Source organism: Myotis lucifugus, unplaced genomic scaffold, assembly GCF_000147115.1.
Source record: "Myotis lucifugus unplaced genomic scaffold, Myoluc2.0 scaffold_486, whole genome shotgun sequence".
NCBI classification, from domain to species: domain Eukaryota; kingdom Metazoa; phylum Chordata; class Mammalia; order Chiroptera; family Vespertilionidae; genus Myotis; species Myotis lucifugus.
In genome coordinates this window covers 218528-231535 of record NW_005871534.1, presented here as the reverse complement: position 1 = coordinate 231535, position 13008 = coordinate 218528, and the positions used below count along the sequence as shown (strand labels likewise).

The 13008-nt window shown below is 57.0% G+C and overlaps 1 protein-coding gene and 1 long non-coding RNA gene across 6 annotated transcripts in view; one reads left to right on the top strand and one right to left on the bottom strand.

Annotated features, from left to right (window-relative positions):
• Positions 1-217: 217 nt before the first annotated feature.
• ITGAL (integrin subunit alpha L) overlaps positions 218-13008 on the bottom strand; it is a 38556-nt gene continuing 25765 nt past the window's right edge. For 3 of the 5 annotated variants that reach the window (XM_023744792.1, XM_014445918.2, XM_014445919.2), the window contains 10 exons: positions 11283-11393; positions 11088-11167; positions 10897-10983; positions 9342-9417; positions 4751-4864; positions 4496-4552; positions 4312-4413; positions 3830-3925; positions 3023-3133; positions 218-1587 (listed from right to left, as the gene is read on the bottom strand). In XM_023744792.1, the coding sequence (XP_023600560.1) occupies positions 1417-1587; positions 3023-3133; positions 3830-3925; positions 4312-4413; positions 4496-4552; positions 4751-4864; positions 9342-9417; positions 10897-10983; positions 11088-11167; positions 11283-11393 (1005 nt within the window). In that variant the 3' untranslated portion in view covers positions 218-1416. The remainder of the gene's footprint in view (positions 1588-3022; positions 3134-3829; positions 3926-4311; positions 4414-4495; positions 4553-4750; positions 4865-9341; positions 9418-10896; positions 10984-11087; positions 11168-11282; positions 11394-13008) is intronic. The other 2 variants (XM_006103466.3, XM_014445920.2) reach the window with 1 other exon arrangement.
• LOC111823430 lies at positions 849-1751 on the top strand. Its single transcript, XR_002826447.1, has 2 exons — positions 849-1024; positions 1567-1751. It is a non-coding gene; the product is annotated as an uncharacterized LOC111823430 (long non-coding RNA).

Here is a 13008-nt window from a genome sequence, read left to right as displayed (position 1 = left end):
CCGGTGTCTCTCCCTGCTTCTCTTTTGAACTGGCCCACAATAGCAGGTGCAGGTGAGTCTCAGGGGGGGAGAGAGAGAGAGAGAGAGAAAGAGAGAAAGAGAGAGAGAGATGGATGAGAGCTACTGTTTGGGTCCCACTTAGTGAAAGGGTTGAGAAGAAAATGTTCATTGAATGAGCCAGGCTGGGCCGTGGCTCCAGCACAGAAACATCACAGAATTGGACAGACTTTCCCATTTATTGGACTGGGAGCAGGTCCCCACCCCTGAGCTCAGAGTCTCACAGGGGAGGCCGGCGGGGGTGTGACGAGTCCTGGCGGGGACTGTGGAGTAGGCGCCTGCGGAAGACTGAACCTTCAGAAGGGATGCCATGGACCCATCCACACGTTTCCCTCTATCTCCCCACAGGCCCCCCCATTAATGGAGTGACATTGTGTCAAGCACCAACTACGCGTCTAGCTCTGTGACATCATCAGGGATGCCAAGGTACGGTCCCTACCCATGGAGCTCACTGCTGGATTTGAGATACGGATATGAAATAAACCATCTCACAATGAACAAATAGGGTCCCTGCTGTGACGGACAGTTGCAGGCTAGTGTAGGCGCATGATAGGGGAACCCAGATGAGCCGGGGGCGGGCTGCCCTGGGGAAGCGATGTGAGAGATGAGATCTGAAGACTGAGGAGAGTCAGCCAGGAAGAGGGGGAGGAACGCCCGGGCAGAGAGCAGTCTGGGTGAAGGCAGTGAGGCAGGAAAAGGCTTGGTGAGTGAGAAACGCCTGTGTAACTGGAGCTTAGCAGGGAGGTGGGAGGGCTCTACCAGAGGCCAGGAAGGCTGTTTTGCGGGTTTGGAAGGCACATTAAGGAACTTGGTCTCTAGCTACAGAGCAAGGGTTTGCAGCAGAAGCGGTGACACGGATCAGATCTGCTCTCTGGCGGCAGAAAGGAGGCCGGACTGTGCAGGGGGGAGCGGGGCAAGGCTCTGGGCACCTGAGGCCTCTGCGGGCCTCCGCGGGCCTCCACGGCAGGTGGGTGTGAGGGCTGGGAGGGTCACTAGATCCCGGGACGAGTTTCTCCTAATTTAGATCAGATGCTCTCTTCCAGGGAGGACGCTAAGAGGGGCCGTTAGAAGCCAGGACCAGCTGGTACCCACAAGGCCTCACCTTGGCAGCCTTCCTGGCCCGTCCCTTGGAGGCAAGCGGGAGTGAGCTCCATGTTCAAGACTGAAACCCGGGAGCCTAGGGAGGGGCAGACTGGCTAGAGCGGCGGTCGCCAACCGGTGGTCCGAGGACCACTGGGGGTCCGTGAGGTCCGAAAGGTTGGCGACTGCTGGGCTAGAGGACACAGTGACATGCAGGTGGAGCAGAGTGGCACCAGCACCCCAAGTCCAGCCCCGGGCCCTCTGCGTCAGGCCTGGGCCTCAGTCCGTGCCGCCTCCATCCAGGGCCTCCTCCTTGGGGAGGAGATCCACGCAGCTGGGGTCCATGGCCTCTCCCTCCGACGCCACCTGCCCAGGGCCTTCTCCGGGGATGCCATTGGCGGCATCGGCGGCCTCCATCTTCTCCTTCAGGTTCCGTTTGAAGAAGCCGACCTGCAGGAAGACCAGAGCTGAGTGAGCAGACAGTCCCTGGAGCACAGCTGGTCCCGGCAAAACATGAAAGCACCCTTTATGTTAATAAACCACCGACACCTGGTTCCACTCCAGGGATGGGCAAGAGCGCCTGCCACACCTGGTTCTTGGCAAAATGCTAAAAAGCTGTACGTTTCCTGGTTCATTCTTTTTAAAAAATATATAAATATATATTTATTGATTTCAAAGAGAAAGGGAGAGGGAGAGAGAGATAGAAACATCAATGATGAGAATCATTGATCGGCTGCCTCCTGCACGCCCCCTACTGGGGATCGAGCCCACAACCCAGACATGTGCCCTGATCAGAATCAAACCCGGGACCCTTCAGCCCGCAGGCTGATGCTCTACCCACTGAGCCAAAGCAGTTAGGGCTACCGGTCCATTCTCTCGGCTCAGGAGAACGCCAGGTACCAATACTTTAGGTGGGTGGCTTGGGGTGCATATTACAATATCGAGTAACATTAGTAAGAGCCCATGCTTATACAGTGCTTAGTATGTGTCATGCAGTCTCTACTGAAAGCTCAAGACATATATATTATTTGGCTCAGCAATTCCAGGGCTAGGAATTAATTTTAAAGAATATTTGGACCCGTGTGCGAAGATGTGGGTAACAAGAACCTTTTCTGTCATAATGCTTGAAACATGTAAATTACAAACAACCTAATTGTTCACCAACAGAGAATGTGTTAAATAAACGGTGGGGCACCCAGAGGGCAGGAAACCACTGGTTACAAAGCGAGAAGTGGATATAATTGTGCTCAGAGGGGAGGGCATCGAGGTATAACATCTGGGAATAATTCAAGTTCCCAGGCAGTAACACAGTCTAATCCATATGCATTATCTACAGATACAGACATACGCTGATCTCTCTCTCTCACACTTACACACATATGCCAACACCAAAACCACAACCTACAGAATAGAAACAAAAACGTTGTTTTCATGACAACCCTCTGGGGTTCAATAGAAAGAAACTAATTTTATGTTCTTTCCCAGACTACTTGCCTGTTTTACAGGCAACATCTGCCCGCCAGCGCTCTTCCTCTGGCTAACTTCCCCTCACCCTTCAAAGCCCAACTCCAGTGCCACCTCCCTGGGAGGCCTTCGCAGCCTCGGCCTACGAGGCTCCTGCCTACAGGCTCCCGAGCACCAGGCCCCGCACAGCAGCCTCCGTCACGTGTCCCTGTGTCTCCCCCGAGACTGTGAGCTCCACAGAGGCAGGGGCCATGCTTGTGGCCCGCGCCTCCGCACCCCAGCGCCTGGCTCTGGATAGCGGGCGAGCGCTTCTTCCTCTCCCCGGTCCCCAGCCCTGGCCTTGCCATTCTCCTCCCTGACTGTCATTCCCCACTCCCCAGCCTGTCTACTCAGCCACGCCCGTCCTTCCCGAAGCTCCGACCTTGTAGAGCGCCAGGAAGATGAGCAGCAGCAGCAGCAGCCCCCCGGTGCCGCTGAGCACGTAGAGGTAGAGCATGTCCTTCTCATACACGACTTCAACCTTCAGGACGACCTGGGGGAGGACGAGAGGAGGGAGTGCAGAGAAGGCCCCACCCCAAGATGTCTTGCGAATCTGGCCTCAGTCTCCGGGTCTTCGGATCTACAGTCTGGACTGTGTCACACCAGGCTCTGACCCAGGCCCTCCTGCTGCGGCCACCAGCGTGAGCTGGCGAACACGCACCACCGTCCCTGAGGCGGCCCCTCAGTTCCAGAGGAAATGCCGGAATCGCAGCTCCGCCTGCAAAGCCTCCCAGAAGCGTTTCTGCTCTGCTCGCCTCTTTAGCTGCAGCTTCCCTTCTCCTGCTCTGAGCCTTCGCTCTCAAACATCCCCCCCCCCCCCCAAGCCCCAACTCTCTCAGCCTTGGCCCTGCACTTGCTGCTCTCTCGCCTTAGCGTCTTCCGGTCATGCTCTGCCTGTGGAGTGGGGCCCCCTTCGCTGAGCTGCCATCAAACCCATCTCTACCTGACGCATCTCGGACAGGTGACCTTGCGGCCTGCTTGCCTACCAGTGGCGGGGAAAGCCAAGGCTGGTGGCTCTGGCTGCGGGGAGTTCTCACTGTGCTCAGCCCAAACCTCCTCCCTGGCTGCCCACTTCCGGCTCTGCCCTCGGTCCCTCCAGCCTCTCTGCTGACCTCTGCTCCCGGGGCTTCTGAGGAGGAGGAGGAGGAGGAGGAGGAGGAGGAGGAGGAGGAGGAGGGGAGATAGATACCTGGGCCAGGGAGGCGTTGCTGCCGTAGAGGTGGAAGTGCTTGCTGCTGTTGAAGGAGACGGAGAGGGAGCTGCAGAGGCTGGTCATGGAGGAGGCCTGTGGGAGGGGTGGGAAGGCATCAGGGCCGAGGACCCGCTGGCTCCGGCCCCATCTCCATTCAAGGGGGGACGCGGGGGAGAATGGGTCCTAGCGGGCGCATCACAGCCGGCCTGGAGTTCTATAGCCCCGTGTGCCACTCCCACTGCTGGGAGGAAAGTTTTCCCATAAAGAACCTATGAAAACAGCCCTGCACATTTCAAACACATCATGGTTCTCTTTCACCTGCAAGTGTGTAAACATCAGGGACTGTTCAAGATAAAACAGGAAATGCAGGAAGACCTCAGGTGAGAACCCCCCACCCACAAGGCCCCCCTCACCCCCTCCGCCCGCAAGCCCTCCACACCCCGCCCGCAACCCCTCCTGTGGGTCGCCGGCATCGCTACCTTGATCTCCCCCACCAGCTCCACAGTCCCGGTCACTCGGACGAGGACCTCCCTCTGGAAGACCCCTGGGCAGCGGAACTGGGCTCCAGGCGAGCAAGGCTGCTGGGAACAAGGATGGGCAGGGGCTGAGGGCCTGTCCTCCGGCCGGCAGGCTGCCAGCCCCTCCGCACTCACACACCCATACCTCAGCCGCGTTGGGTGGCCTTTCCAGGCTCTCATTGTGACAGTGGACAGGAGGCTCCTAGGAACGAGGATCAGTTAGTCCAGAGCTGAGAGGACACTGGCCTTCCTCTCCGCCCCGACAGACCTGGGCGTTCCTGTTCTCCCCGCCGGGCCCTGGGCAGAGTCAGACATCCCTCCTCACTCCCTGCCCGGCACCTGCACCCTCTCTGACTCGCCCCCACAGACCTGGGCATGCTGTCCGCTGGGCAGCACTCACCATCTGCACATCCCACGTGTGAGTGATGGGCCCCTCACTCTGAGGCACTGGCACCCCAATCAAGGCCTCCAGGGGGGGCACGTTGTGGTCATGGGCAAACGGCTGAATCTTCACCTGGTACAGAGGACAAATGGCTGCTGAGCCCTGAATGCCAGCCACCCTAATGCCAACCCGACTCCAGTCCTCACTGGCTGAGGCCCACTTGTTAGGCTGTGGGCACCCCCGCCCCCCGTCCTCAATGACACGTGTGGGTCACATGTGCTTCTCTGCCTTCTCCACGTGGCAAACCCGCCCACGTCCTGCAAGTCGCTGCTCAATACCATCCTGAAAGTTCGCCTCAAGAACAGGGCAGCTGCCCACTCCTGTGTGTCCACAGCATTCTACTCCCCAGCAGGATGGCCACGTGTCCGCTCGCGCATCCGTATCTCCACTGGGCTGTGGGCCCCCGGGAGCAGGAGCTGCGGGTTATTTCCCCTGCGATGCACTACTGCTTGGCACAGAGACCAGCACATAACAGGCCTCAAGAAAAGTCATTTTCTGAATGAGTGAAAGCATGAATGACATTTGACAAGGCTAGCTGCAAGAATTATTTACACAACGCGGGTTGGGAAAGACTCATTTTGGCAATTGCATTGACCTAACTTAAGAAACATTTCCTGAGTACCTTTTGTACCGAAGAGCTGGCTGTGCTCGGGCTGGAAGGCCCAGAAATGTATAAACACGAACGCCTCAGGGAGGCCAGGCAGGGAAATTTATATCCAGTTTGAGGCATTCTATTATTTACTCACTCAGCAAACCTCTGTGGACACTTTTTATTTTATTATTTTTTTAAAAAGATTTTTTTAGTGATTTTTAGAGAGAGAGGAAAGAAGAGGGAGAGAGAGAGAAACATAGGTGTGAAAGAGAACATTGATCAGCTGCCTCCTGCACGCCCCCTACCGAGGACTGAGCCCAAACCCCAGGCATGTGCCCTGACCGGGAATCAAACTGGTAACGTTTTGGTGCATGAGATGACGCTCAACCCACTGAGCAACACAGGCCAGGGCTGTGGCTGCTTTTAAAATGTCAGTTAGATTAAACTAAAAAGACCTAATGTCAGAGGCAGCATTTGAATTTAACTGTGAAAGATACAGGAAATGAACAGGTGAAGATGGGGACCGGTATCCAGAAAGAGAAAGGAGTGAGGGCGACGCAAGGGGAGTGGTGTGGCCAGGGGAGGGGAGGTGCCTGGGGAGGGAGAGGAGACAAGTTGGAAAGGAGACCTGGGATCAGACTGTGGGGCCCAGAAGGCCTGGGGGTAAGAGGTCGGGGGAGGCCGGGGAGTCACGGGAAGCGCCCGAGGAGGGTGGTGCCGGGGACTCTGCAGGCATCGGGTGGAAAGCAGTGGGAAAGGCGGGTCAAGGCCCAAGCTCGGAGCCGGGCCGGCGACCCAGGAGCAAGAAGACGAGACGCTCAGTGTGAGCAGTCCTGGGGACGAAGGGAGAAGAGGGACAGACAACACACGTGAGGAGGCGGTGGTCCAGGCGTGTTGGAAGGAGAAGTTCACCGACCTGGAAGTTTTGTTTGAGGGGAAGAACTGGGACCATTAAAGGAGTCTAAGCAAACCAGAGAAGATGCTGGTATAGGAAAAGATAATAAAAGTTAAAACAACCCAATGTCCACGACCTGATAAACGCATAAACCAAATGTAGCCTATCTTACCAATGGAATATTATTTGGCAATAAAAAGGAATGAAAGATTGATACATGCTGCATCATGGATGGACCCTGAAAGCACTATGCTAAGCGAGAGAAGCCTGTCACAAAAGTCCACATGCTGTGTGATTTCAGTTACATGTAATGTCCGAATAGGTCAATCCATGCAGAGACAAAAGTAATGGCGGCCAGAGCTGGGGCAGGGAGGGTGAGGGAGTGACTACAAATGAGCACAGGGCTTCTTTTTGGAGAAGTGAAAATGTCCTACAATGAGATTATGGTGATGGTAGCACAACTTTGTAAATATACTAAAAATACCATCCTCTTGTATACTTGAAGTGGGTAAATTGTGTGGTATATGAATTATCCTATATAATAAAAGGCTAATATGCAAATTGTCTCCTCGGGAGTTTGACCAACTGGGAGTTCAACTGCTCGCTATGATGTGCACTGACCACCAGGGGGCAGCGTGGAATGAAGGAAGGCCCTGACCAGCCCTGATCACTGACCAGGCCTAGGGACCCTACCTGTGCACAAATTTTGTGCACCAGGCCTCTAGTATATAAAGCTGTTCAAAGACCAACAAAAAGAAAAAGATGGTAGGAAGACGTCCCAGTGGAGATGAGCGACACGCTGCAGGGACAGGTGAGCTGGAGAAGGAGGAGGGACACAACCTGGAGTGTCCGTTGAAACGGGGACACGGACCCTGTGGACCCTGATACAGAGCAGTCGGTAGCACCAGCCCAGAGCCAGGCACCGGCTCTGAGGGAATGGCGGTGATGACAAAGCAGAAAACAGACGGTTGGAACCCGCGTGCAGTATCACCATTTACTGAGCACTGCGTGCGAGGCCTCTTCTGATTCCCACTAAATGCATCCTCTCTGTGGTGGACAATGCTCCCACCCCCATTTCACAGATGAGAGCACTGAGGCTCAGAGAGATGCACTAATTTGTCTGCCGCTATCAAGTACTAGAGCTGGCATTTCAACCTAGAGCACTGTGCTCCATCTCCTTCCTTGGGTAACAGTGGTAACAATAACACGAAGACAGATAAGGCTCACAGATACCTCATGTGGCAAGGACTAGGCTAAGCACTTGCAACATATTTCCTCATTTGCTCCCCAGTACAACTCCATAAAGTAGGTGTTATTATCCCTGCTTTATAGATTGAAAAACTGAGGCTCAGAGAGGTTAAGTGAACTGTCTAAGGCCACACAGCTGTGAATGGCAGAGTTCAAAAAGGTTTCAGGTCGGCCTGAAGCCTGTGCTCCTTGCCAGCGGGGGGCGCAGGAGCCTGCGAGGAAGGAGGTCCCGTGGCCCAGCTCTCACTGGGCTTCATGCCCATCGAGCTCATAATAAACCTCCATTGTGAGAGGTGGCCTCCTTGTGGCAACAAGGGCCTGGGTAAGGGGACAGTTTCAAAGGAGAGGGAATGGATGGCCAGCGCCCCACACCGGGCCGGGTCTAGTGCAAACGGAGATCACATTAGGGTCGTTAGCGAGAGTGGCTGCGTGGAGGGCCAGGCGCTGCAGCCAGCGGCTCGGCTTACAGCGCTGGAGGGCGGTGAGGTGGAGGGACGCGTCTGGCCCTGCAGACTCTTCTGAGGGGAAGAGGCAGCTCAAGGGGTTTGAGCTGGTTCTGGGCTCAGGGAGGCAAGACGGTCAGGAGGCTTCCAGAGTAGCTGGGGCATCTCAGGGCTGCAGCACAGCATCCACCTCGCCCCTCGAACAGCCCACTTCCCAGGCACTGCCCCAAGCGCTCTCCAGGGAGGACGCAACCCACTGCACCTCACGGCCACCTCCAAGTTCTTATTTCAAACTCCATTTGTGAAGGGGGAGCTGAGGCACGGCAGGTAGGTCCCTGCCCAAGGCCACACGGTGTGCGAATGGCAGAGCTGGGTTTGGGCCCAGGCCTGCCTGGTAATACGAGTGCCTGGTCCGGCTCCCGCGGGAACTGGGAGCCAACTCAGCTGCCCGAGCCAAACGCTCCATTTCACATTTCACCGCCCAGGGGCCTCTCCCCAAAGGCCACGCTCCCTCGTCACGGTCCCCGGGGAGACGGCTCCAGCCTGTTCGGAAGGGGCCTGAACAGCTCGGGTCCCTTATGCCTGGGCTCCTCTCTGGTCTGCCCTGACTCCAGAGCGGCCCTGGGTGAGACCTGTCCTCTCTGGGCCCCAATCTTCCCCACAAATGAAAATGCTCTTGGCCGGTCAGTGCCTAATCCTCTCCTGAGGGTCCACTAAGAAAGCCCGAGGCTCCTCACGCCTCGCACCCCGGGGTGGCCTCCTTCCGACTTCCGCTGTGAGGACCGCCACTGCAGCCCTGAGCACACCGCATGGGAACGACAGGCCTGAACTTCGAGGCGAAACACAGGGATCTTCGTATTCGAATAAGAGCTTGAACCTGACCTCTCCCCTCATGGGCTGTCTAACCTGGGCCAGTTCTGGACCTGCCTAGGCCACAGACCTCGCGCCTGTAAGACGGGAATGGCCTCCCCCGGTTACGGCTCTCACCGGTTGGCGTGGGAATTATGCGGGTGTGTACATGAGCACCAGGCACAGAACTTGGGTTTGGTGAGTGGACAGGGACCCTGTTTCACCTGCTGCTGCCCAGAGCCTAGCAAAGCACCCAACCTAGAACAGCGCCTCGTTAAACGTCTGAATGAAAAGCGGGGTCTCTCTCCCAGCCGCCGGCTCTCGGTGCTGTGCTGCTAAGGCAGCGTCTCGGGCGGTGGGCAGCGGCCAGTGCGCTGTCCCGGAAGCACAGAACGGGCTGGAGAACAGCAGAGGCCGCACCCCCCTCGAGCGAGACCCCGTCTGACTGTCTCTGCACCCTCGGTCCAGGAAGGGGCTGCGTAGATGTGACCTCCAGGGACCTTTTCACTCTGCGGTTCCTACCTGGTAGATGTGCTGGACATGGTGGACCTTGGTCCCCTTGGGGGTGAAACTGATGTAGAGTGTGGAGTTGTCCTGGCTGTGGAGAGAGGAGAGCAGAGGTAGAAGGGGGAGAGGACGGCAACCCAGGGGGCTGGGCCAGGGGAAGCCTTGGAGTGGCCAGCACTGGCGGGGACCTCGCTGGCGACCGCGTCACCCTCACATCGCCCACTATTTCCCTTCGGAGACTAAGCTGGTGGGAGGGGTCAGCCTCTTGCCCAAAGTCCTGACGGAAGGGCCAGGGCTGGAGCCCAGGGGGTGCCTTTGGAGCCACGCTCTCCCCAGCACACACCACCTCACGGGGTGGCCCTGTGCTGGTGCCACTGCTCTTCGCCTACGCAGGTGCCGTCAGCCTCCGGCCGCCTCCCCACCCCATCTTTCCCTCGACCTTCCTAACAGCGCTCTTGGTCCTGCCACTCACACACAGAACCCAGCAGACAAGGTCAGGTCCAAAGCCAGATCCCGGTCTGCCTGCCTGCCGCCCCGCACAGACCTGCGTGTCCTGAGTCGCCCGCTCCCTGCTCCCAGATCTGCCCCGCGGTGGCTGCCTCCGTGCCTTCTCCAGGCTGTTCTCCCCGATGAGAATGTCCCCCTCCTCCCTGGCCCTTGTCCCCACGCTCCAGACCCCGGCTCAAGCCCCAGCGTTCCCTGCCCCCTCCCATCTCTCCTCCAGCCCACATCGTCCTTCCTGGCTCTAATTTCACAGCGCGCTTCTGACAATGGCATTGTGCTCGGCATTTGTTTCAAAAGCACCAGAGACCCTGGCGCAGGCCTGGCCCTGTGCTCATCTCCCTGAGCACCTTGAAAAGCCACTCCTCCTCTTTTCTGGCTTCATCTCCTTTTCTGCAAACGAGAAAATCCAACTGGTGACACCCCCCACCCCCACCCCCCGGGCCCTTCCATCCACAATATCCCGAAACCCACTGCCTCCATGTGCGCAGGAGTTCGGGCTCTGTTATCTGAGTACCAGCTCCGAGCGGGCAAAGCCCCGGGAGAGCTGTTCTCTCACCTCTGCCCGCAGCGCTGGGCAGGAAGGAAGGGGCCTGGGCAGGAAGGAAGGGGCCTGGGCAGGAAGGAAGGGGCCCGGGCAGGAAGGAGGGGGCCCGCGCAGCTGAAAACTAAAGAGCCTGGCTGGGGTCTTGGACTCAGACTCAAGTTCAGATTCCGCGTCAGAGCTTTCCGAGCTGCAGGACTCTGAGTCCGTTTGCTCATTAGTGAACTGGGGGGCACAGCTGCTCCCCCGGGCGCTGGACGCCCCAGGAGAGCGTGGGCTGAGCGGTGCCGCACAGTCTGGGAAGGTCAGCGTGTGCTCTCTCTTCCATCAGTAAACGCTGATCTGACTCAGAGCTCTTAAAGGGCCTTCGCTCTTTTGTGTGTTGAAGACCGTTGGATTGTAGCTGGAGTTAATTCTAATGACCCCGGGATGGCCGGGGCGGGGGGACGACCCTGGAACAGGGGGGGCTTTGAGGGACAGCTGGGGAGGCAAGGTCTGGGCCCTGGGTGGGGAGGCGAGACGCACCTCTCAGTGAGGATGTTGATGGGGTACAGGACTGGGATGCTGGTGGTGGCTGAGTTGTCCTCCAGGAGGCCCGGGTCCTCGTTGTCACTGCATGGGGCAGGGAAAGGCCGCGTTGAGAGAAGGGCTTGGCCTGAACTGCCAGGCAGCGTGAGTCCAGGGCAGGGAGCGGTGGGGCGGCCGGGCCTGCTCACCAGCTCACGTTGGCGTGCAGCTCCACGGAGTCCCCCCAGGAGCTGTTGAGCACCGTGTGAAACATCACCTGGACGACAACCTGGCGGGAGGGGAGGGGGGGTGAGGAAGGGCCGGAGCCCCGGGGGCACCACGGAGCCCCCAGTCCAACCCATATCACCCACGGAGCGCTCACTGCTCTCCGCGGGAGCACTCACCGAGCTGCCTGCTTTAAAGATGGGGGAGCTCACGTTGCAGGAGAGGCCTCTGGTCGGAAGCGGGGGCTGCTCGGGGAGCTCCTCGCAGCTCAGAGGCAGCTGGCTGTGGGGCTGGGGGTGAGGAGAGAGAGGACGGGTTTTTCAGCGTTTTCAGCGGCCGAGGCGCAGGGTTCCCGAGGCCACCGACCTCAGCTCTGCCCCTCAGGGCACATTCTCAGAGCGAGCGGCGGGGCCAGAGGACAGGGCACAGCAGGGGTCCGGGCTGAGTGTTTGCTGCAGCGCTGTTTCCAACAGGGAAAAACTGGGAGTGACCGAGCAGCTCAGAGGCAGGAATGGGTCAGCAGATTGCGATGCCCTCACAGCAGAGGGTATTGGGAGGGGGTTAAACTGCTCTCACAGCGACACATTCAGCAAGCACTTTTAAAGCGCTCGATCGAAGCAATTCAAAACCATTCAGCGTCATCGCACTCTGCGAGGAACAGGTTTCAGCCGCAGACGCAGACGGGGAAGGGGACTCGATAAGGGAACAGGTCAGGGAAGCTGAGTGACTTGCTCAAGGTGTCACAGTTAGGAAGCTGGCAGGGAGCTGGTAGGGGCCGGACCACAGGCCTGTCTGACTGCACAGCTCAAGTTCGTTATCACTCCACTAGATGCCCCTCGAGGAAGCACTGGGTGTTGCTGTGTAAGAACAAGGCCGGTGTCCGCAGACAGACGAATGGAGAAACAGTGTGGTCTGTCCATGCAACGGAAAACTACCTGCACTTAAAGAGAATGAACTTTACACATGGACCTCAACAACATTATTCTGAGTGAAGTCATACAGACACAAAAGGACAAGTACATGATCCCTCTCATGGGAAACATCCAGAATAGGCAAATGCACAGACGGAAAGCAGATTAGAGTCACATGGGAAGAAGGTGGGGAACAGGAAGTTATTGCTTAAGGGCACAGAACTTCTGAAATGATGAAAAAGTTCTGCAAATAGATTGCGGTGATGGTTGCACAACATCATGAATGTACTCAAAGCCACTGAACTGTATGGTTAAAATGGCAATGTTTATATTACATATATTTCACCACAATAAAAACATTAAAAAAAACATGGAGAAAAAAATGCCATTTTAGTAAAAAACAAATATAAAATAGATAAATTGTCCTAGCTGGTTTGGCTCAGTGGATAGAGTATTGGCCTGCGGACTGAAGTGTCCTGGGTTTGATTCCAATCAAGGGCATATGCCTGGGTTGAGGGCTTAATCTCCAGTAGGGGGTGTGCAGAAGGCAGCTGCTCAATGATTCTCTCTCATCATTGATGTTTCTATCTCTCTCTCCCTCTCCCTTCCTCTCTGAAATCAATAAAAATATATAATCCTATATAATAAAAGCCTAATATGCTAAGTGTCTGACTGTTTGACCAGTCGCTATGATGTGCACTGACCACCAGGGGGCAGATGCTCCAACCGGTAGGTTAGCTTGCTGCTGGGGTCCGGCTGATCAGGACTGGATGAGATGAGCCGGACATGCCCTGGACCCTCCTACTGTTCCTCCCTGCCCCGATTGTGCACCAGTGGGTTCCTTTGGCCTGGCCTGCACCCTCTCACAATCTGGGACCCCTCGGGGGATGTCGGAGAGCCGGTTTCGGCCTGATCCCCGCAGGTCAGGCCGAGGGACCCCACAAATCTGTGCACCAGGCCTCTAGTATATATTCTGTGCGTGTGTGTGTGTGTG